The sequence below is a fragment of the Anabrus simplex genome, chromosome 5 (assembly GCF_040414725.1).
Source record: "Anabrus simplex isolate iqAnaSimp1 chromosome 5, ASM4041472v1, whole genome shotgun sequence".
NCBI classification, from domain to species: domain Eukaryota; kingdom Metazoa; phylum Arthropoda; class Insecta; order Orthoptera; family Tettigoniidae; genus Anabrus; species Anabrus simplex.
Genome location: NC_090269.1, coordinates 386741110 through 386767553, shown reverse-complemented (window position 1 = coordinate 386767553; position 26444 = coordinate 386741110). Strand labels below are relative to the sequence as shown.

The 26444-nt window shown below is 38.5% G+C and overlaps 1 protein-coding gene across 2 annotated transcripts in view; it reads right to left on the bottom strand.

Moving 5' to 3' along the window:
* E(z) (histone-lysine N-methyltransferase E(z)) overlaps positions 1-26444 on the bottom strand; it is a 180638-nt gene that overhangs the window by 23214 nt on the left and 130980 nt on the right. For both annotated transcript variants that reach the window (XM_067147736.2, XM_067147737.2), the window contains exons 9-11: positions 19752-19984; positions 17775-18036; positions 17518-17688 (exon numbers count right to left, since the gene is read on the bottom strand). In XM_067147736.2, coding sequence (XP_067003837.1) covers positions 17518-17688; positions 17775-18036; positions 19752-19984 — 666 coding nt within the window. The remainder of the gene's footprint in view (positions 1-17517; positions 17689-17774; positions 18037-19751; positions 19985-26444) is intronic.

Below are 26444 nucleotides of genomic sequence, written 5' to 3'. Positions count from 1 at the left end.
ACACTTTAAATAAGTATACAACAATAATTTTCTTTTTCAGCATCCATACATTTTATAATACATCACATATGAGAATTTTTCTCGCACATTGCCATCGTAGATAACTGTTCAGTGTCCCATTCTCTTTTTCTCTCATACAAATCACAAGAGTACAGCACTCAATTTAACACATACAAATAATTTTAAATGATTACACTACATTCTTCTTTTTTTTTTTTAACATATCAAAATATTTTGTGAAAATTCACTTATATGAGAACTTTTCTCGCATATTGTTATCGTAGATAACTGTCCAATGTCCTGTTCTCCGTTTTTTTTTGTCACACAGTACATGACAATGTAGCACTTATTCTTCCAATACACCAATACGACACTTGGTTCACACGCATATCGCAGATGTTAGTTTTATTTTGCCAGTTTCTTACAAAAATTAATCATCTTAATCTTATCTGAACAAATCTCATGTGAAATACTTCTTTAAGTTCTTAATGTTGTAAGTACCGACAATCTTCCCTTCCTGATCTTTTAAGGAATATGCACACTTCCCGATACGGCTCACAATAGTGAAATACCCCTGATACAAAAGAAAGAATTTAGACATATTTCCCGCCTCTGCAGATGATGGGAATGGAACTCTGAGTAGCACCTTGTCACCCAAACTGAATTCGTCCAATTTTGCCCTTTTCTGCTGGCGAATACGTTTATTGCCTGCTTTGATTAAATTTTCCCTGGCCAGCTGGATGTAATAATCCTTAGATTTTCCCTCTCCCAAGTCTAAGCCTAGCATACTTGCAATATGATCGGTTGGTTTCTTACCAAAATGAATTTCATACGGCGTACATCTCGTAGACTCGTGTAACGTAGTGTTACACCATCGTTCTACATCACCCAGTCGTGAAAACCACGAACTGTGCTTATCATGTACGTATGCTCTGAATATTCTCCCGATCTCTCTCATGACCCGCTCGACCGTATTACCTTGTGGGTATCGAATAGACGAATATATGGCCTTAACACCCAGTTCATTCAACTTGGTAGTCCATATCTTTGAACTGAACTGACTGCCGTGATCTGATAATATTCTGAGTGGACATCCAAACTCAGGAATATATCTGTCAATAACCTGCTTTAGGCAACCCCTTCCCGTAGCTTTTCTCAGGGGATACATTTTGACATATTTGCTGAAGGCATCAATCAAAACGAACACATACCGGTATCCATACCGAGATTTTACTAGTTGCCCGAACAGATCTACGCATATAAGTTGGCCTGGCTTGTCTACAATGACTGCTTGCCGTGGACCCTCTAACGTCCTGTTAGGATGCTTACTACGTTGACATAGATCACAGGTCGCAAGTAATTTCCTAATACTCCTTCCCATATTCTTCCACACAAAATTCCCTTGAATAGCATAAAGAACCTTGTTTGCCCCAAAATGACCGAGTTCTTTGTGATAATACCAAATCATGTCTTCCTGTAATGCCTTTGGTACACAAACTTTAAATTCCCCCGAATGACACTTCCTTGACAGGAAACCACTACTTAGTTTATATTCATGTTTACCTTTCTTCACAAGAACATCTGCCTCCTTATCTCTTAACCAGGTCAGGATAACATTCATCTCATCGTCCCTCTCCTGTTCCACCATGAGATGACGTAATCGATCTCGTTCTGTCATGTTGTCCGTCACATTACCCACACATACCAGTATTCCTTCTCGTATATCTACATACCTTGACTCAGTATTGCCTGATAAATTCCTACTGAGGAAATCGGCTAAGACATTATCTTTACCTTTAATATGTCTAATAGTGAAGTCATATTCACTGATAGCTAAAATCCACCTTGTCATTCTATTACTTGTTAACTTACATGTTTTAATAAATACTAATGCCTGATGATCTGTCCATATCTCAAACTTATTCCCTAATACATACATCCTAAATTTGCTTAATGAATAGATAATAGCCAAGAACTCAATTTCCGTGATGGTATACCTTTTTTCAGTCAAGCTGAGTTCCCGACTCGCCAAAGAAACAATACCCAAATTTCCTTCGTCATCCCTCTGACACAAACATCCGGAAATGCCCTTTTCTGACGCATCGGTCATGAGTACAAACTCGCGATTAGGCATAGGGTATTTTAACATAACGGCATCATTAAAACCTTCCTTCAGCCTAAGAAATGCCTCATCATGTTCAACTGTCCACTTCCATTTAGCTCCACCTTTCAATAAGCCTCTGAATGGCTCTAACAACGCTGCATATTGGATGACAAAACGTCTAAAATAATTACAAACCCCTAAAAATGATTTTAACTGTTTACTATTACGTGGAGTGCTCGTGTTGTTAATCTTCTCTAATCTCGTTTGTTCTGGTTTTACCCCCTGTGCAGATACAGTGTGCCCCAAAAATGTAATCTGTTGTGTGCAAAATGTTGACTTATCCAGTTTTAATGTGAAGCCTCCCTCTCTAACTTTCTGTAAAACTATGTTCAAATGTTCCATATGTTCTTCAAAAGTGTGAGATGCTATTACTACGTCATCAATGTACATAGTAACAAAATCCCCTGTATCCCGACCTAAAACTCTAGACATAGCACGAATCAACGCTGCGGAAGAGGTTTTCGTACCAAAAGGGACCCTAGCAAATTGATACAAACAATTCTTATATGCGAAAGCTGTGAGAGGTCTGTCCTCTCTTCTGAGGGGAATTTGCCAAAATGAAGAAGACAAATCCATGATGGAAAACCATGTTTTTCCTTCAAAACGCTGAATGAGTTCTTCCACTGTTTCGGGCCTCTGTTGGTCTGCCTCAATCCTCTGATTCATAAGCCTGGCGTCAATACACAGCCTGACTGACCCGTCCTTCTTGGCAACGATAATTGAAGGATTAATACTATGGCTACAAGATGGTTCAATTATTCCGTAATCCAGCATAATGTTTATCTGTTCTTCGACAGCACTAGCATATTTGAGTGGAATGGGGTACTTAGGTCCCACAAATGATGAATGGTCATGTACAACGAACTTGTGTTCATATACATGTGTTCTTCCTGGCTTATCACTAAATACATCTCGATGCTCCCCTAACATCGAACACAACTGCTCCTCCTGTAATTCACTCAAATTACTTCTCGCCACTGTCTCATACAGACTATCCCTTGGATCCTGTCTTATGCACAAGTGACACACGTCAAAACATCTCCTCTCACTAGGAACACCTTCACTCCCCTCCCTAATACCTTTACCAGAACACACGTTATCAACACTTACCTCAGACCCTTCATAATTCACACATACTTGTTTGCTAGTTTTCCCCCAGGACAAACACACACTACCCGAATCAAAGTCTAATCTAGCTCCATGATTTGTAAGCCAGTCAGCTCCTAAAATAACTGAATACACCAGATTTGGCACAACAAGGCATGGTTGAAAGTTACATTCATTTTCAATCGTAATAGGTACCGCTATCATTTTATTTACTCTCTGTGACTTGCTATCCACCGCTGTTATAATGAAGGTTTGCCTCACAGGAATCTCTGTTATATTCTGACTTTCTTTCAGAATTTCCTCGTAAAGCTTGGAGCTAATACATGACCTTTCACTACCAGAGTCTAATAATACCTTCACTTTTCTTCTCCATATAATAATTTCTATCGTCGGAGTCACTACCTCACTACTTATATCCTCAGTATTATAACTACTTATATCACTTAATAGTTCACTCCTTATATCTAGATTAATACTACTATTTCTTACTTTATTATCTATGACTACGTCATCACTTAAAACATTTGACTTATCACTACTTAGGTCACAATCACGTTGTTCTCCTAAATCTACTTTTACTACACAATTATCTACACTACCTACCTGTTTTTGACAACTTTTACCTTCGGACTGTTCACGTGACCTGTTTATGCAGTCCGCTGAGAGTTTAAAGTGCGCTGGCTCAATGATGGATCCTGAATAACACTCGTGTTAGGCCTATTTTCATCTCTATGACTCAAATCCCCACGCCTCCCATTGTCGGATTGTCTCGGGTAACTCTGCAGACCTCTATCAGTATTCAAATTCCTATTAGCCCTCGTCTGATCATAATTGTTTACTCTCCTCTGATAATTATCTGACCTGTTTCCCGCTCCCTCTACATTTCTACTTTGTGGTCGATTGCCACCTATGCTACTATTCAGAGCCTCAAAACTATCTAGCAATACCTCCATTTCTTTGATAGTACTGACTTTCTGCATACACGCAGCTTCCCTAATCCTATCAGAATAATGTTTTAACATAATCCTTACGATATCGACTTCTGAACCAATACTATTAAGATTTTTCCAGATAAGCACGTGTGCCAGAAAGTATACTGTCATAGACACCCCCTCCTGTTGTCTATATTTACCAAACATAATCCGTTCTCTTTCACGACCCTGGACATTCTCATCCCAAAACTTATTAATAAACTTCTCTTTAAATTCTTCCAAATTAGACATATTATTACGGTACACTTGAAACCAGGTTTTACTTTCACCAATGAAGGAATTCGACAAGATCTCTAATACGTATTCCCATTCGATAATATTATCCCTCAACTTATTTGCAAATCTTTTCTCAACTAATGTTAGAAATTCCATAGGATTAAATTGTTTTCCAGTAAACTTAGGCAAATCTTGGTCCCTATTGTATAAACCACTCGTTACTACTATTTCTCTTGTAATCTGACCTTCTCTCATTTCTTGCCGTAGTACCTTCTGGCAATTCAAAACTTTTTCTTCCGCCACTTTCTCCGCATTCTCTTTCATTATTCTCAATTCTTCCTGTAATTTTTCCTCTTTCTCTGTAACCTTCTGCGACAAAGTTTCTTGTTTATTCTTTAGTTCTCTGACCTGCCCAAGCTTTTTTTCAAACGTTTCTACCTTACTGACACATTCCCTCATATCTTGCCCCACTGCTTTATGGATCTTGTCTAGTCTTTTGTCTACAATCTCGTTAATTTCTTCCCGATTACTAGAAATCTTATTACTTAACTCTTTGATATTCTCTGTACAAGTTCCTTTGACATGCTCAATTTGAGTATGAAGATCGCTCCAACTCGACTCCATTTCTCCTCTAAGGTCAACACACTCTTTATTTAACTTATTTTCTAACGTAGATATTTGACTAGTTACCTCTACTATCTTAGTATCTATTTTATAATTTAGTGATTCACTTAAAGCATCTATTTTCTCATTGGTCACATTAACATTTTCTTTATTACTGCCAATTAATTCTTCCATTTGTTTCTTATTATTTTCATTATTAGTACTAATTAATTCTTTTATCTCTTTATTATTTTCACTACTACTACTACTAAAATATTCTTTCATCTCTTTCTTATTTTCATTACTGAGCTCGGTAAATCTGGCCATCAGCAAATTTAGAAAATCTTGGTTCATTCCCCCCGCGATTTCCTTTTGGGTTTCAGTGTGCTTCTCAATTTCTGCACTTTCCTGAATTACCTCAGAAGTTTCCATTGTATTCACCTGTTCCCTACTCTGAATTTCACCTTGGATGTTCACAGAAGCAATGACCTCGTCCTCACATGACTTGTCATTGTCTTCCTTGTCCATCTTTGGTTCACTAGTGATAGTACGCGATCTCAAATTAATTTCCCTCTTCAAATCCCTTGACATATCCCCAAAATACAAATATATATTCCAAAATCACACTCCTGATATTTACCGGTAATAATTTCCGTTGGCTTAAATGTGCATACTCCTCCCAAAATGAACCTACGATATGCTGTCATTCAGAACAGATTCTGAATTTATTTGAGCCCCACGTTGGGCACCACATTGAGACTTTTCTAACTGCTTGACTAACTTTACAAACATATTAATCTGAATTTATATTGATAAATCTGAATATCTGCATTTAAAATGGAAAATCTGAAAATTAACATTCATTAAATAAAATACACACTTGTTGAACCTTGTACTCACACTTACTTGTTACCTGCTTACTTACACCTACATTATTTGAAGGGCGCCAGCTGTCACTCAGTACAGCAATAATAAAATGAGACTCTTGACTATCTCTAGGGTGTGGGGTAATAAGCTTACTTTTGACAACATACCATATAAGTTCTGGGAAAAGGAGATTGGCGTTCGGTTTCCCCATTAATTTTGAGGTTAAGATATTTTACTGTCAAAGAAATGAAACTATGAATTCGTTTGATAGAACAATATATATTCTTTAAATAATATATCAAAAAATAGTGAGTCTTGTTGCGATAAAACAGATGAGAATATGAAATTATGACATTGCAACTGAAAGAAACTAGGCATGAATTTGAATTCTTCTTGACCGGACATTTAACAATTTATACGAAATATTTCCCTCACTGATTCACTTGACTGTACCTTCAACACTTTTAGTGTAATTACGACGTATTCCTTTGATCTGGTGTTTACTGTAGATGTGTCACGCCTAACTTGGTGATACATCCTTATGACTGCTTCTTCTCCATCTCATCTGACTTCTTTGTAAGTCATTATGGTATTACCTCTTGGTAGGTCCTGGGTTGCCCTCTCTGACTCCATGGTAAGCCTTGCGTCCGTATCTTCAACTAAGTGAGCGACCAACCAACTTTTGGCCTCACTCTCTCAATGACCAATAATTAATGGCTCACTGAGTCTTCTCCATCTCTCGTTCACACTTGTTGACTGACCAACTAAGGCTTCTTGATCTAGTAGACTTCTTCACTGTACTGCATCCGTATAAGTAATGACTGACGCTACAATATGCATCCACCTTATATAGACGTTAGTTGACACAACTACGTAATCTCCAGAAATAACAATGACATACTCTCACCTACGCGACAGATATTACATACAGTGGTGAAATAGCCCGCAGGCGGCTAACTCCGTGAGCGCATATCTAAATAAATACAATGCCGTAGCCATGGCGCGGCGATGACTTGGCAGAATCTCCACTGGTATAGCAATATAACAACGTCACTTCCAATCTCTGATATATGCAACAATTCTCACTGTACAGGTATTGAGTGTGAATCTACACATACGTATATATGCATACATCTACTGTAAGTACAATCTTGCAAGCAACAGGCAATTGCAAAATCGAATTGAATAAAACGGATAATTACAATAATAGTAATAATATCACAGATAAAATAATAATAATACTGACATAATAATAATAATAATAATAATAATAATAATAATAATAATAAAATACAGATAAAATCATACAATAATAAAAATACAGATATCATCTTGTAACGGGATTTGAACCGTTACAGTGCAGATTGCCTACGCGCGTCAAATCGAAAGACCTGCACCTGGCGAGCCAAACACGTCCTCGGATAGTCCCGGCACTAAAAGCAATACACCATTTCATTTACTGTATTGACCCAAATATGAGATGCGGAGTTTTACATTTACATTGTTTATGTTAAAATATCCTTATGAGAACTGTAGTTGTTTTATATGCAGCCTAACATTTAAAAAGCTTGTATCACTTCCCACTTATACTGGCTAGTGCAGTAAGTGTCTCAAGGTCACAAATAAAGTGAAATTTCTCGAATGTTGATGATTTCTTTACCAATTTGTGGCTTGTGATTTGTGACGAGCAGATTAAATACACCAAACCTGGTTAGTACGTTTGAGCAGATTAAATACACCAAACCTGGTTAGTACGTTCTTTTGGGGACCGCAAAATGTCAAAGAAGGAACGTGCTAAAAAAAAATTAAAAACAACTTCGCTGTTAAATTTCAGGTTAGGTCTGAACGTAAAAATAATTACAATAAAAACAAAGAAACAAGTGTTTCATTAATTATAATTGTAAATAAATAATGAAATAATACATTTTAAGAACACCAACATAGTAAAACTTCAAGGAAAAACGTTCTTAGAAATGCGAACTATACACGTTGCTTAGAATTATGTTTAAAGTTGTCGCAGGAAAGTCCAACATCTGGATGATTTGCACGCGTTTCATGTGTGGTTTAGCATCCACTTTCTCAATAAATTTTAATTTTTCATCATCTGTAAACTGTCTAGCTTTCTTCTTCTCCATAACTGAATGACCTGCAAACCACCGTGCATACAGTTTTTTTTTTGCCAGTGGCTTTACATTGCACTGACACAGATAGGTCTTATGGTGACGATGGGATAGGAAAGGTCTAGGAGTTTGAAGGAAGTGGCCGTGGCCTTAAGTAAGGTACAGCCCCAGCATTTGCCTGGTGTGAAAATGGGAAACCACGGACCATCTTCAGGGCTGCTGACAGTAGGATTCGAACCCACTATCTCCCGGTTGCAAGCTCACAGCTGCGCGCCCCTAACTGCATGGCCAACTCACCCAGTGCTATGCATAAGTACAGTAGGCCTAATTTATGTACGTTATTACACAATTCATTTACGAACATAAAAGTAAGCATCAATATGTCAGCTGTATAAGTATGTACAGTAGGCCTAATTTACGTACGTAAGTCACTCGGGAGTAAAACGTGTCCGTGTGTATGCGCAAGAGCACCCGCTTCCACTGACTCTTACACACACAACGAGTCGAGTAATGCAAAACTCTCTCCGCTTTCCACTGGATCATTTTCAACACTCTTTTCAGTGTGGGTAATAAATACGGACCATCACAGTCTTCGTTTACACTTATGAAAATACAAAAATAGTTCACATTTCGTTAGAGAAGAAAGTGGGTACAAGTTTGAGGATATTCTGTCAATAACGGATCTAAATATCACACTTTCCCAAACACTAGACCACTGGTATTTCCCACATTAAAGTTATTAAGTTCTCAATGTCTATTTCGGTTCCATAACAGCCGCTGTAGGTCACACAGGAAAAGAAAAAAGCACACAAATAACTTTTAATTTTAAAATGAGAAATAAATACTGTATGTCAAATGGGCGAGAGCTTTCTTATACTGTACTTTCTTATAGGTACACTATTGGGTTCTATACTGATATCACGAGCACGATCGATCCGTTGTATATGATGACATGCATGAAAACTAATGTACAAGAACAAGTGACTGTGAGCGTGGGACCGCGACTCACCACGGACCGCCTGCTCAAACATATCCCTGGTGCGCTGTTACTCTTTGCCTCTGCATCGTCAAAGATTCTATTTGAAACAATCAGTTCTTAGTTTAGGCCTAGGCGGACCAGCGGCTAAGCGCAGAAGCGGGTCGAACCCACGCCGTCTGAAAGAGGCCTCACAAATGTAAAATTAAGCACCAACATGTCAGGCGCAAAGAGAATGAGACTGTCTTGGGACTGACGCTCCCTGCAGCTGTAGGCCGACATGCAACTCCACTACAAACCATCGCTCTCATTTTTGTTCCGTAGTATTGAAAACAGCGATACTAATTGTATTGAATGGGTGGGGTTATAAATATACTTCTTTTGTAAACTAAGTGAAATGCAACTAGTGAAATGCAACTATGCTCCGCTGCTGGGAATGGTAATTTAACACTAGAACCGCCGGAATATATTCTATACCTTGAACCGCCGATACGGTCAAGTCATTTTTACCGCTACTGAAATAATTATATTTTCGTTCTCGGTACGCACAGTTCCTCATTATTATCGTTTTGCCTCTGTTTCTGTACATTGCTTTATGAGTTTTAATATCGATTTATCAATAAAAAGACGCCACACACTCGTTACACTGTCGTCACAAACATGCCGTTTTGAAAGTCCTGGATTTTCTTTCGAGGTGGTATGGTGAGCGATTCTACCGGGTGTAGACTTCCCAAAGTCTGCTACAATCCACTCCGTGATGCCATCAGTACCTAATGACGCATTTTCTGGCCACAGCAGGCTTTTACCTTGGTTGTCGCATCCCCTATGATACCATGCTTTACGGGTTACTATTTCTACGGCTGTAATAGAATAACTGAAAACTCGTCAGTACTCAGCTTATGTGAGGCTACATTATAATTTGAATACGGTATAAATCAAGGAATTTCACCGATGTTGTTTTGCTGATAGTTATAATAATACTAATATCAACTTGCCTTTGGTGTGAAAAATTGAGTTTTCAGCATGATCTGAAGAAGGGAAGGTATGATAAGTAGTGAAATAGTTTGCCATTGTTTTACTCATTGGACAGAAAGTGCTATTGTAGCAATACTGGCCGGTTGAATAGCACTTTCATAACACCCAGACGCACTAGTTGGTCTCCGAACGTCATTATTCAGCAGCTTCCATACGGTCACAGCCATACGTGAGACTGGGACTTCTGTGGAGTTCCCTATCCTAGTTTTCATTTGATTGGTAGTAATCTTCGTATGCATTTTCTTTTCTTAGGTCCTTTATATCTGGACCACATTCTACATCAGACATATCTTCAGAAATGTCATGCAGTAGACTCAGCAACTGGTGGTTTATGAGACATGTTCACTGTACTGTGACAAGCTGATGATAGACAACACTACAGGAGACACAGCGAAAATAATGTTCATACAATTCGTAATATATCCCAGTTACATTTTTTTAGTTTTTGAATATTATCGTTGTTGATAGGATAATTATGAACAGATGATTATATCTCAATGAGAGGTATGTGTTATAATACATTTTATTACGATAGGTAATACAGCAGTCAAAATGACCGCTCTGGCAGTAGTAGGTATACCCATTACTAACGCCCCATCCATTGATGCAAAATTAATTATATTTAACATGGATTTTCTTGACCACTAATCACGAGAAGTCACTGCAGCTCAATATTCTACAATAAAAACTGTAGTCACAATTGAGTCTGGAAAATGTGTAGCGGTCATTTTGACCGCTCTGGCGGTTCTAGTGTTAAATTTCTTATGGTGGGGGTTATGAGCGTACTAAAGAGTGACGTAAATGTGCTATCCAGGTTTCTTTAGCATGTATTTAATAGGACACATCCTGGACTTCAGAATAATGGCGTAATAACCAGGGAAATGCGCTAGAAAGGGATGTCTTAACCAGTTTCGACTGTATAATGCATTTGAGAACTTTAGAGAATAGATGCTTGCATTCAAAATCACAGTCTCGAGTAGAGCATAAACTTTAAAAGTTGAGTAGTCCTAACAGTAATTTATGTGGTTCAAGACTTACATAATCTTATTACATATGTAAACCAGTGACAAAATAACAAAGAAAGATAAAAAAAGAAGGGATTTCACCAACATGTTCGGCACTTTTGTATTGGATGCGCTTTATTTTATTAGACTAGAGAACTAAAAAACGATTTGTGATCGACTGTTGCTTGGCTTGGCATTATTTGGGGTGATAACTTTTTGCAACAGTGATACTACAAATTAAAAAAAAAAAATCTGTTCAGTTGTTTTCTTATGACTTTTGCCAGGAACAATTGTAATACACACAAAATCGTAACATACTATACATGCATACAACCATCGTAATATAGCCTAAAATGGTACTTTTAAATCAGCCTTGGGAAAGGCTAGGACATTCTCCAAAACCGACATGCAGTTCTTATGCTGGGAGAACTGTGAAAAGTGGGCAATGTGTAAAGTACATTATGAAGATGGCAATAATCAGTCTCATGTAACTGACTAGAAAATCGGAAGAGGTGATTGATTTCATAGAAGACAATATAGTTATGATAAGATTGCGACTGAGTGAGGTTATGTGGAGAGGCTAAGAAAAAATGAAGTTAAGGTAAGGATACACTCTATGTTGGAGTGGAGGACATAAGGCAAAGAATGGCGTGGGGATAATAACCAACCAGATCTTGGATGAGTATGCAGATAAAGTGGCCTAATAAAGATACAGTTATGAACAGAGAATGGAGTAAATGATTTCATCCAAGTATATGCATCCCAGACAGGATGCAAAGAAAATGGACAAATTCCTAGAGACATTGGGGAGGGAAATAAAGGATGTGAAAGTGACTGGCATGGGGAACTTAAATGCAATGGTGGGATGTAACAGAAAAGGAATGGATGAAGCAGAATGAAGAGGGAGAAGTTGGTGGATTTTTTTGTGTGAAATGGATTAAGTGTGGATAATACATGGTTCAGAAAGAACAGCAGAAAAATTACAAGATATGGGTAGTAAAACAGAAGGACAAAGGCAGTAAATGATTACTTCTTGGTGGAAAGAGCAAATTGTAGACAGCTGTTACAATGTAACAGACAGGAGACCATGGAGAAGTAGTAGAAGAAATGAAAGTAGGAAAAATAGTGAAAATGATAGAAATAAGAGAGAAGAAAATATAAATATAGAAATGTATAAGATATGGAAATAAAAGAAAAATTCCAATATAAATGGAAACAACACATACCCAGAACTGAGGTGGAGAGTGAGGAAGTAGAATGAGACATGTGTAAGAAGGCATTTGTAAGCTCTCCACAGAGTACTTGTGGTAGAATAGCTGAAAGAATGAAAGATAGAGAGACTCCACAATGGAATGAGAGGGTACAAGAGGCAGTAAAAACTAAGAAATCATGGCAAGCATGAAGCAGGGATAAAACAGAAGAAAGTAGTAGAATGTATCAGAAAATGAAAAAATAATAAGCAGTACATAAAGAAAAGCTGGGAAGGATTTACAAGAGAGTTAAAAGCGGATGTGTACCCCGTATAGCAGTAAAAGGATCTAACTAGACTTGTAAGAAGGAAGAGTCTACACAAAGCAGGTGAAAGGGAAAAATGGAGAGATAATCATAATAAGGCTTTCAAAATGGGAGACCAACACTAGACCCTATCATCAGTATGAGGCAGTTAATGGAAACCGTTGGGAATAAGGAAGAGATTTGGTAATGGCATTCCTCGATTTAGAAAAGGCTTACAATAGTGTACCCGGAGCAGAAGTATTGAAGTAATGCAACATGAAGGATTTGGGAAACGAAATGATAGAATATGTGCAAGCAATGTACAACAACTGTTGCAGCAGATCAGGAAATAAGGAAAAGATGGAAGGATTACTTCGAAGGACTCCTGAATGTGAGAAGGGGTGTAGACAAGATGATACAGGTAGAGTGAGAGACAGAATCCGAGAGTGAAATCACAATGGAAAAGGTGGAAACTGCTGCCAAACAAATGAAAGTGGGAAAAGCAGCAGAATTGGATGGACTGTGTGTGGAAATGACATAAGAAGCAGGACCCATTTGATCTATGATGGCTGTATAGGCTATTTAGATGTATTTGAAAAAATGGTGCCAAATGATTATAGTAAAGGAGTAATAAGGCCTATATTTAACCCTATGCACTCAACATTTTTTTCAATATTTTGAACAGTCTCCTCTGATTTACTTCTGCACTTTCATCAGAAAATTATCTAATTTTTAACACTATGGATTTGTCCCAAACAATTCACAAAATGCTCTTAACCCCTCAGTGCCGACCTCTATAGGTGGTATAGACCCTTTTTTCTTCCGTAGCCGCCGACCTCTATATGTGGTATAGATCCATACATGGTTTCACATTTACGACTGTAGCGCAAAGAGTTTTGGAGTTATTGATATGCGAATTGTTTTGTTTCCAAGAAGACATTTTCGGGTTTATCCGTGTTGTAAATAAGAACTGAAAATCATTATAATGTAGTTGTTTTTGGAAGGTTAAGTATCTGTCAGGTAAGTCTGAGCACCAATCTCTGCTTTTCTTAAAAGTCTGTTTGCTTCATTCTTTCCCACAGAATAAAATAAAGAAATGATGATCTGAGAAGTTTGTCTTTTCGCATGATATTCTTTGCTCTATTTGTACATTGGGAGTGCAGTTTATTTATTATATTTGTCTTTATTTCTCAGCTCGTAATATTTTCGTAACTCTCCACGAGTGCTCTGTGTAGGCATCAGCAAGTGCTGCTTTCTGTCATACGATACGAGAACCAGTTGTTCATGGTATATATCTCGCTTGAAAGACGATGTCTGGACCTTTCATCTGAAATGTGTATCGAGTTGATTTGTTTCATTATAAATGTTATTCCCCTCATTCAGTTTCGTCCTGCTGCTTTTGGTCTCGCTGTAGCTTCATCAGTCCGTGTCACGCACCGCGCTCAGCCATCGTTTGACCGTAACGTGCTTGAAATATTGTATAATTCAGATGAAACTTTAGTCGGAAGTAGTAGTGACAGTATGAGCAGCACCGATATTGAAATAGATGATGTGGCAGTGGTAAATGATGACAGTGACGATGAGGAGGAAACAGTACTTGGAAATTTCGTGTAGGAGACTATAGATAATTATACAGGTCAAAGGGAAGTTTTCAGCAGTGAATTATGATACCTAAATTCTCTAATAATATTCACACAGGTCACAGAGACAAATATTGAGCAATTACCTTATCGGGTTAAGCTGGTGAAAGGTTTGTTTTACAAAATACGCTTGCTCAGGCAGGGAAAGAAATATTCGAGGTCGGTGCACATCAGATAATACAGTTCCAAGGTTGCAGGAAAGACATTTTATCAGGAAATTAGCACCCAAGAGTGAGAAATCCAAACCTCAGAGACGCTGTATCGTGTGTTAAAACACGACGAAAAGAAGACGTCAGTGTACTGCTGCCAGGAGTGTGACATGGGTCTCTGTCTCGAAGAGTGCTTCGAACTCTACATCACGGAACTAAATTACTAAGGAAATTTGAAACAATTATGTAATTATCTGCATGTACTTAGTTCTGTCATAAGGAATTCCAAATTTCATGAATATCGGGCTAATCTTATACTTGTAGTAACACTTTAAGTGAATCAATGTATTTCAGTCGTGCATACTTGAAATCTCATCCGGACGCGGGGTAGGAAGCTCTTTAAATGGCTGCGATGCTGAGGGGTTAATATGTTGAAATTAACGTGTAATATAAGTACGAGGGGGGATCAAACATAAACAGGATTTTTAAAAAAAATTAATTTCTTGAAAAACACAAGGCAATTACAAGTTATTTTTCCACATATTTTCCTGCTTTGGAAACGCATTTGTTCCAGCGTATGGGCAGCTTTTTGATGCCCTCATGATAAAAAGAACAAGGTCGTGTCACCAGCCAGTTGTGCACAAAGTCTTCCACACTCTCGTCATCTTCACATCGTTGCCCTCCAAGAGCTTCTTTAAGTGGTCTGAACAAATGGAAATCGCAGGGTGGTAAGTCTGGGCTGTAAGGAGGATGATCAAGTGTAATCCAGTGCATTTCCTGTAGCTTGGAGACAGAGCTGCAGTATGGGGCAGCGCATTGTAGAATCGGTTGGTCTCATCTTTTGCGGCGATAAACAACCCTCGCCTTGTTCAACAGCTTGCAGTAGTAAGCAGTATTGATTGTGCATCGCTCATGCAAAAAATCAATCAGCAAAATGCCTCGCCAGTAAAAAAAAGTTGCAAGAACCTTGCCAGCTGACAGTCGAGTCTTGGCTTTCACTGGTGCTTCCTCCCCTTTCCTTTGCCACTCCTTACCTACATGTGTCCTTGACAATGTTTGATCACCGAACCATACAGTCAATCTCTGGCAAATTTCTGCCGCCATAACTCCTTCACGAGCAAGAAATTCTATAACTATGCATTGCGCAGTGGAGGTGTGCACCTGTTGCTCCGGCATCATGAGCGTTACTGAAGAAACGGCGAGAAATATATAACAGCATGCTCTCCCCATTCCTAACGGTTCTGCCTAAGCGTAGCAGAAGTGCGGGGCCAGTCCCACCAACTGTTGATGTTCAGGAACAAAAATCCCATTTATATTTGATTGACCTTCGTAATAAAAGTATGTTTGAACTATCTTCAAGTCATTTATGAATGTTCTTCACTGGGGTGGAACCTCTGTGGTTCACGTGGCAGCACCCCGGCCTCTCACCACTGGGTTCCGTGGGTCAAATCCTGGTCACTCCAAGCGATTTGTGCTGGACAAAAAGGAGGCAGGACAGGTTTTTCTCTGGGTACTCCGATTTTTCCTGTCATTTTTCATTCCAGCAACATTCTCCAATATCACCTGTCAGTCATTAATCATTGCTCCAAAGGAGTGCGACATGCTTTGGCAGTCGGCACAGTTCCTATCCTCACTGCTAGATGGGGGTTTCATTCATTCCATTCATGACCCTGTTGAATGAATTTCTTCACTAGGGAATGGTTCACTCCTTTGCTGAATGGTCAGCATTGAGGCCTTCGGGTCAGAGGGTCCCAGGTTCGATTCCTGGCCGGGCCGGAAATTTTAATAATGTAAGGTTAGGATGGAAATCAGCGTGGAAAAGAGTAAGACAGTGGTGTTGACTAGAGAAGAAAGGGATTACATTTTAAAAAAAGAAACTTTACCCTATGAAAAAAGCTAACGACCATAAATATGCATTTCATATTTGGTGGCCAAGGCCTATGGTAATGACTAATGTGACATTACGATGGTACACGTTCTATTTCAACACCCTCTATTTTATACAAATCCAAACCACAGCATCTTTGGCGACTAATGCCTACGATAGCGACTAATGTGACATCACTTTCATGACACATTTTGTCGCGTCGCGTTACAAAAATGTTCGGATGACCCCCATCATAAGATATAGATATGTCAAAAATAAAGAGACAAAACCTTGAAATTGTAGACAGCTTCAAGTACTTGGATGCAAACTGATGCAGGAGGCAAGGCTGGACATGAAGAATAGTAAAAGGATCCAACAGGGAAATGCATTCTACCAGAGTGTGAGAAACTTAATGTGGAGGAAAGAAGTACCAATGAAGTGTAAATAGGTGATGTATAAGGTGTACTACTGCCCAATACTGGCATATGCAGCAGACCTTGACACTGAAAAAAAGACAGGAGAATAAAATCCAAGCCAGTGAAATTAAATTTTTTAAAGTATGATAGGAAAGACGAGAAAGAACCGGAGTAAGAAACGACATCAGGACGGAAATCGAAGTACAAAGGATCTACGGCAAAATGGTTAGGGATAGATGGTTTGGACACATTAAGAGGATGGAAGATGCTGGAGAGGATAATGGAGACGAAGATAGGAGAGAGGGCAAGAGGGGTACCCAGATTTAAGTGGTTAAAAATAATCAAGAAGAGTAAACTTAGAAGAAGCATGGATTGGAACACAATTAAGGAGGAACAATGGCAGATAGAGAAATATGGAAAGGTGCCTTAAACATCCCAACCTGGGAGCTGGATGAGGGAAATGGATGATGATGATGATGATGATGATGATGATGATGATGATGATGCCGATTTCAGTACTATCAAAGAGATAAGTGCAGAGCAAAAACAGCCAACCAGACACCAGCAAGATCCGAACCCACAGCATATGCCACTATAAATCAATGGGTAAGAGCATTCGATGCAATATCGGAAGGTTCAAATTCCACTGGTGTCTGGATGGCCATTTTTGTTCTGTACTTAACATCTCTCTGACACAGTTTATGCTTCATGTATTGAACATGAGCGAATACATTGAAAACTTATCCTGAGTACAGTGAAGTCATGAAAATTAATTATTCAATAAAAATTAGACAAAATTATAATTTTATTTATATAAATTTGTAATTTTCATTTAGTTATATACAGACTTAGTGTTCATGTACTTACGTAAGCCTCTCTGAACGCTGACATTTTTACAAGATATTTTTGTGATGTGGAACTGATCTGCACCACAGGTCTGACAAAGATCTGGATCACATTCACGCACAGCCAAGTAACATGGACACTGTTTGGTATTGCACTGAGCCTTACAGCGACAACCAGGGAATCGATTTTGACCTACAAGAAAATTATGTCACATGTATGCAACAATAAATTATTGTGAATAATGAGAAGTTAAAATCAACCAAATTTTATATACTCACAATCAGAACTGCATTGGCAGAACTTTTCACAGAAATTCTGGGCCCCAATACATGGACACATTTGGTCACATGGTTGATTGGGATGATCACAGGGAGTAAAATTATATACATGGTTTGAACTTGAATCTTTCTTGAGTTGAATCTTCCGGCAGTGCATAGACCACAGACGATGCTTCTTCTTCTTCTTTCGTGGAGGAGTGAAGTCTTTCAGAGACTCTTCAGTTGGTATATCAGCAGCCTCCTTTTGGGCAAACTGATAGACCTAAAAAAAAAAAAAAAAAAAAAAAAAAATTGCATTCAGAATATAATGAACTTGAACAATTTTTTAAAACTGCCTCAACTAAGAATGTTCAAAATGTTTCCTAAATAAGCTGTTCTCAACACTAAATACTGAGAGACCTTTGAGAGGAGTGCATGTTTTCCAATGTTTCTGTGTCCAGAGTGAGGACTGCAGGTAGTGGTAGTGGTGGTGGTGGTGGTGGCGGTGGCATGTTATCTTGGGAGTTTTCCTCTTCCTACACTACTTTTGTCATTATTCTCCTTCATCTTTATGTGTTTAGATTTGATTGGTTTGCATTTAATAATTATTATTTATTTATTTATTTTACATTTTATGGCCTACGTTCGACCACTCTAGTCAATTATACAAAGGATTTTTTTTATTTCCTATCAGCCCAGTAATTCTTCAATCTGAGAGATGCTGCCTTCCTTTCTTCAACTGAAAACACCCTCCCATTAGAAGTTTTTATTAATCTTGGTCTGTAGCTCGAGTGTGTCTTTTGAAGTATCTTAATTTTGTCTGTTTTGTGTTTAAGATCATCTATTGTTATTTGTAGTTCTTTAATATCATCCTTCATTATCATCATCCATTTTAATCTTGGTCATGCTATTCCATAATTTTTCAATTTTTCTTCTGCTAATTCTGGTGTCAGGTGTTCTAATAAGATACCCAAAGAATGACATATGTTTTTTTCCTAATCATGCTCAATACCAGTTCAGTTTCCTTATGAACTGGTTTTACAGTTTGTGTACCCAAGTCTCCTTTTGACAATGATTTCCCAAACCTCCTCCCTAGGAACAGTATCATATGCCCCTGTTATATCTATGCATGTCATGACCAGAACCTTTCCATTATTCCCAATTCTTTTTCATTAACTGCCTCATGGTGAAGATTGGGTCCATTGTAGATCGTCCACTTCTGAAGCCATACTGTTCCTCTTGCAACTCTCCTTCTACCTTTCTTCTCATTCTCCTATCTAATATCCATTGCAGTATTTTTGCCATTTGTGATAAGAGTGTGATTCCTCTATAATTATCACACACTTTTTTTGTCCCCCTTCTTAAAGACTCGAATTATTATTCCCTTTCCCCAATCTACTGACACAAGTTTCTCTTTCCTTGTGCACTTGGTTTCATCAATTCTTAATGTAAAAAAATTAACAAATTAAAAGTGTGATCTGATGATGTCCTTTCAAGAAACATGTCATTCTGTTTAAAAAAAAAAAAAAAGTTATTTTTTCCTGGTAGATTCCAGTTGTATAAATCTTGGTTCCAACAGACAGAAAACTTCAAAGTTATACATTAGTCTGAGAAGAGGTAAGATTAGGAGACTTTCTACTCCAAAGGATCCGGAAAGCAAAACGTAAGAGGTTCAGCCATGTAAAAATTAGTGCACACAAGACTGTAAGGAGGGAGTATGAAAGAAAAGCAAAGAGAAGAGACCAGGCGGCAGATCAGCAGATCAGGTAAAAAATGTACAGTTTTAGTGAAGAAGGATGAATAGGAAAGAGGGCAAGATTGGAAGATGTTTGTGAAAGAAGAAAGGTTTACTGACAAGGATGGAGGAGGCTTGTGGGCAACTGGAGCTGATCAACAATAATAATGATGATTTATAGAACAAAATGTATTATACTCCAAAAAATACAGTAATGGGACAGTTATGAGGAAATACTTTAGTATTACCGCTACAGTACATACCTGTTGGCAAGTTTTAGTCAACATGATCTGGGAAAGTGCACAATAGTTGTTAAGGAACACCTTGTGAAGAGCTCGAAATAATGACTGATCACCACCAGTCCATTCTTGGTTACTGTCTTCAGCTCCCATCATACCTGTTAGGGAGAACGATGTGGTGGTGGACATGGGTTCTGTATTACCATCTGGAGGTGGTGCTTTAGAATTAGAATCCTTACTGGAACTGCGTTTGAATTCTGTAAGGTATAAGAAAGAACTGTAAGAGAACCAGTAAAGAGTAAAATTAACATACAAATATACAATAACACAAAACATACACAGGTGAAGTAAAATTCTATTCTAACTTCTCCTCACCTATCTTATACATGGAAAGATATAGAAAAATTAAGACTAAGACTGTAAAAGTACATTTTAAGGCAATGCAGATATTTCAGTAAACATTTTATTTTCATACTGTATATGATCACTTTCCTTCAGACAAGACCTTCGTAACATCCAGTCCAAAATAAGAACTTGGACCAATGTAATCCAAAAATAATGCGGTACAACTCGGGGTTCAACGGCAACTTTACTTCAAGGCACAGCTTTGGGACTTTGTGTTTTTGACTGCCGAGTACTGTGCTCCTATTTGGTTGAATAGTCCTCACACCAATCTCATGGATATGCAGCACACCATCAAGATGTGTCTCATCATCGGCACAATAAGGTCTACACCCATACACTGTTCACCTATCTTTGACATAAAAATGGTCCCCAATTACCAATACAGGGTGACATAGCTGATGTCCGTCTGAATCGTCTAACAGAATTGAAAAATACCAACTTCAGTATAAGTAGAGAATGGCAGGGAAGACAAGATGCTAGGCCTGAGTTAACTCGGCCACCTGGATTTGAGCTTCGTAAAACCTGGTCTACTCTTAACAGTATATGATCGCGCCATGGTAACTGTGCAGACTTCCACTACAAAGGGAAAATAATTTCTAAACCTAACTGTGATTGTGGTGCTTTTAAGCAGACCATCCAATATATTATCACTGAGTGTCCAAAAAGGAAGTACAGTGGCAACATCAGTGATTTTGCTCATGCGTTACCTGAGACAATTGGTTACATAAACAATCTGGACATAAAGGTATAGTTTGCTTTCGAAAATCATATATGTATGTACGATGTGCATTCAAGTTCTAAGGCCTCCGATTTTTTTTCTCCAGACTGGAAAGAAATAGAAACATGTGCATTGTTTTAAAATGAGCCCGCGTTCGTTGTCAAAACGTCACAGAGATGGCAGCACTATACGACAGATGGAATTTTAGCGCCAGCCGCGAGAATGAGAACTGTTTTAGATACTTAAAATGGCGACATTTTCCTTACTTGAACAGCGTGCAATCATTCGTTTTTTGAATTTGCGTGGTGTGACACCAATTGAAGTTCATCGACAGTTGGAGACATGTGGTGATGGAGTTATGGATGTGTCGAAGGTACGTTCGTGGGTGCGACAGTTTAATGAAGGCAGAACATCGTGCGACAACAAGCCGAAACAACCTCGGGCTCGCACAAGCTGGTCTGACGACATGATCGAGAAAGTGGAGAGAATTGTTTTGGGGGATCGCCGAATGACTGTTGAACAGATCGCCTCCAGTGTTGGCATTTCCGTGGGTTCTGTGCACACAATCCTGCATGACGACCTGAAAATGCGAAAAGTGTCATCCTGGTGGGTACCACGAATGCTGACGGACGTTACGCAAACGTTTCTTCGTGGAAACAACTTTGAAGGGATTCCTCATGCTCCCTACTCACCTGACCTGGCTCCTAGTGCCTTTTTGTTTTTTCCAACAATGAAAGACAGTCTCCGTGGCCGCACATTCACCAGCCGTGCTGCTATTGCCTCAGCGATTTTCCAGTGGTCAAAACAGACTCCTAAAGAAGCCTTCGCCGCTGCCATGTAATCATGGCGTCGACGTTGTGAAAAATGTGTACGTCTGCAGGGCGATTACGTCGAGAAGTAACGCCAGTTTCATCGTTTTCGGGCGAGTAGTTAGTTAGAAAAAAAATCGGAGGCCTTAGAACTTGAATGCACCTCATATTGTATCTGTAAAGCCATAAAATAAAAAAATAAAAAATAAATAATCCAAGATGTATGCGCTGTTGATATTAATTAGTGTTTCCCTACCATAATACAGGGAACAATTAATTACAAGTGTACAAGAAATAAAAAGAATAAACTTAACTATGTGAACAGAATTTCTCACAGTTTGGTACATACATACTAAAGGAGTCGTCTTTGGCTGTCACCTGCAACTGAGTGCAGACTACGCTGGTTCAAACTACTCCAATCACTAGTCAGTCTCAGTTTCCTATGATTAGGATGTGGATTTTGATGCAAAGTCATCATCTTTCTAATTAGAGATGATCCAGGCTAGCAATTAAGTGCATTCTGCAATGAAAATGTTTGATGTATATTTTCACATGTCATCAATATTCAATTTTTCCAAATTTTCCAGATTAAAGTTGTTAATATTTAGGTGGTGTTTTAGGTTATTTTCTTCATTTTCTACACTCTTATAGGTAATGTTTTTATTGCATATCGTTAAATGTTCATTTTTTTGTCTTTTTTATATGTCAAATCTAAGCTTTCTCGTTCTTAAGTCATTGGGACACTTTTTTCTCCTTAAGCACCTGAACTCTACTTTGTCCTGTGTATGAGTGTAATTGAAACCACAGTGGGGCACTTGAACATGTTGAAATCACACTGTAATGCTTGGATGCAATAAGATTTGGAGCATCCCATTCACTACTGAAGCAGAAATGTTTCATTTTGGAACTGCTTAATCTGCATTACGTCAGCCTCAGGGAAGAAGTGTCACAAACTGCAGTATATGTACCATTTATGAGATGTGTGATATTTAACTGTGTAATGCAGAGCTGCAGAAGTTAGGATTGCGGAACTGGAGAAGACTGGCAGCATCTAGAGATATGGCTAATTCTAGTGGTCGACAATGCTCAGGCTTTACAAGAGCTGTAAAACTGAAAAAGTAAGTATACTTAAATTTCACACATACTGTTTTTGTCTACTCCTCATTCTCACTGGTTATTCTCTCTTGTGTTTAATTATTATTACAACTTCCCCCATGCGGAGGCTGCCACAAGGACAAAGTATGTCGACTACACAGTATTTTGTCTTCTAAGTTACTGCTGACTTTGCTAGTGTGCCAGGTAGAAAAATCACCACAAGGCTCAAGAATAAATTTGCAATATGGTTCTTCAGATGTTATATAGATGATTGCGGAGTATGGTCACTGAACCTTGTATTGTGGCAATAGCGATCGTGAAGTTGTGTCCGGCTGAGACTGAGAGAATCCCATAGCTGTACAAGAAATTTAGGGATTGTGCCTCGAGCTCTGATCATGAGTCGATGGATGGAAATATTGTCTAGGTGATATTTATCTTTATAGTAGTTTACAGTTGTCTGGTAAATTTACTTCTTTTTGGCGTCCACCTCTTCGGCCTGGCCAATGTGCGACTTGAAGCGTATTGTGGGATCTAAGATTAGTCCTTGCTTGCTAGCTGGTTGAAAGGCTATCATGTCAATACGCCTGTTACTTGGTAGCTAGGCCAGAGACCTCTTCGTGCACCGTGAAACCGCGATCCCTCAGCGAGGTCGCAATCATGTGTCGTATTGTATGATGGCGGGAATTTCTCAATACCTCCCCGTGAGGACAGGCTCCCAGGACATGGGCAAGAGTTTCGTGCTCTCTGTGGCAATGCTGACAGAGGGTGTTGTCCTGGGACCTCCCCGGCACGGAGCGAACGGCGCACACACTCGCTGTCATCTTGATGGCCTCTCTCCATTCCGCACAGGATAAGTCTCGGTGATCTCTTATCCATTTGTTCCCTGGCGTGTATAATGGAAGAGTCCAACGCCCTTTCCTTTGTGCGGCAACTTCGTCCGTGACTGAACTTTTCTGTCTCGTAGTATCTGTCGGACCTTCCTTACATTGAGGAGATGGCTATTCTTGGACATAACTTGATCATTCATTTCTATGCCTAGATCTTGCAAACAAATTGTACATTCTTGTTCCAAGTTCCTAGTTGCATTAATGTAGCTGTTATTTGCAAGCGATAATTTATTACAGATGTTAATATGCTGTAGTTTGGCTTCCCAAGGGGCGCGAAACAAACCGAGGCCTTTATACTTCCTTTCAGTGTATACCATGTGATCTGGAACGTCTGCTCATAGTTGTAATAATTCTTTAGTTCCACTTTTTAATATTTTATCCGCATCTGATAGAAAAGTTCGAGGTATCTTGTTTAGGGGAGTAACTTGGAGTGGGTAAATAAGAGTAGATGATATTGAACTATTTAAAATTGAAAATTTCTGGTCAGACTGCAGCAATGATGAGCTAACAAGGGTGTCAATCTTGTTTTGCATCTTGTCAAGTACGGCTTGTGGATCCAGTTTAAGTTCATTGATGAAATTCACACCTAAGTAACGAATCGTACTTCCGCTGCACTGTGATTTAATTTCACAGTTGTCATTAATGATGAGGTTCTCCTCCGTTAGCTGACCCTTCTTGATAGAAAGACAAGCTGATTTTGAAGCGCTGATGTCCAGGCCGAGTTCCTTAAATCTTTCTATGCGATCCAGGCTAGTTCGGCAGCAGATTCGGTGTTTTTCCCAAATATTACCGTATCGTCGGCGAAACACATTATAATGAGGTTAGGCTTCTCGTTTGCAATCGAGTAACCGTAATTCCTTGCTAAAGAATCTTCAGATAATTCTTCCACAATATGATTGGTAGCGATGCTAAATAATGCCGATGACAAAGGGGAGCCTTGAAGCACACCGTGATTAATTTTGATGGGTTTTTTCCCCCTGTTTTCGTGTCTGAATCTGTGTTACGTTTCCCTCTTGTAGAGTAATTATCAGTCTCGTCAGTTTTTCGGGCACTCCGACCGACTCCAGTGTGCTCTGGAGGTACGCATGTCCGACGTTATCAAAAGCTTTGCGAATGTCGAGAAATATAATGCATGCATCTTTTTTTCTTGGCTAGTGTGCGGTAAAGCGGCTTCCAAAATTGAGGTATTTATGTATGTACCGGGTGTATTGGTGAAACCCCTTTGATTGTCATGAAACACAATGTAGTTCCGAAGCTGTTTATCAAGAACTTTCTCGATGACTCATCTAAAAACTGAGCATATAAGCAGATGAGGCACATACATTATCACATGAAACTAAAAAACACTAAAGCCTAGTTAACTAATTTAACAATAACCAGTAACAAGTAACTGATATACGGTATTAACAAAATCCTACCCAACTAGGTATTACAAAGAAATTAAATAAATAAGGAAATATTTGTAGACAAGTTCAAATGACCAACAACAAGCAAATTCAACACAAGAGTGAATGACATAGCATGTAGGTCTGATGTTACCAGGATGATTTAAGCCACAGTGTTGCCACCTTGTACATTATTGTATTTGTAGTAGTCTACTGTTGTAAGTAACAAAGCCTGAAGTCACTGCCTTATTAATATCGTTGTTCATTAAGTAATAAAAAAATTCACATTCTTTATTACAGTCAACAATAATGCATTACTGAGTCCAACAGCACTCAGTATTTACTTGAGTCATTTCCCAATGACAGATGGAAGAAATACAGCATATAAAAGTACAGGATTTGATAACATTATTTTTTGCCTTATACAAAGGTAATCCCAAAAATAAGGTCTCCTATTTTTTTATAAATACATAGACCTGTATTTCTACAATGGTTTACATCAATTAACAGCTCTGCTACTAATGTGACATGTGATTAGGGGAAGTTACAATACATACAACATAAACACAGTAATGTGGGACATATAGGTGGAATCAATTTAACACGGTGACGTACGGATCACTCAATTAAAAATACAACAACATTAACACACTAGCGCGCAGAAAATTAAAATTAAGATGACACAGTGACTAGGTAAATAATAATAATAAGATACCCAGTACTAATTTAAGGTTAGGTTAAGAATGACACACCATACAGTTACACCCACAACACAAATTCCACAATGGTGTCGTCAAGCCCAAGGTACAAGTAACTAATCTCATTTTGTTCTGTACTGAAGATACAATAAGTAAACACTTTCAAGATTAATATTATTGTGTCCATCTTTCCAATACAAATACAAATACAATAATATTTGTATTGAAAAGGTGGACACAATAATATTTTCCTTAAGCCCAAGGTAATTAAAACGGCAAATATTAACGTGCAAGAACACAACTTACCTCAATGGGTAAATGAGTGGAGAGCGAGCTAGGAGTGGATCAGGCAACGTGACCTCTATATCAGTACCAACTTACCAAATTTATAGAGTACAATACCAACGTTTGTTTCAAAGGATAACAGTTTCAGAAACACAAATTTAATGAAGGAATATGAAGGTTACAAGGTGGAATGATCTGTGTTGTATTTTTTAAAAATATCTGATAAGGAAAGGAACAAGTAATAGGTAAAATTAACAGGGAAATAAGGAGAGAAATGAAACCAGTACCTTAGTACGGAGAAAATACCTTAATGTATCACAGGAGCTGAAATCCGTACCAGGAAAACGAGGGCGGAATTCCCGAAACTGGACTGACCATATAGTCAATTACACCAAAGCACAATGCCATCCAATGGAGTGAAAACTCCCAATTACA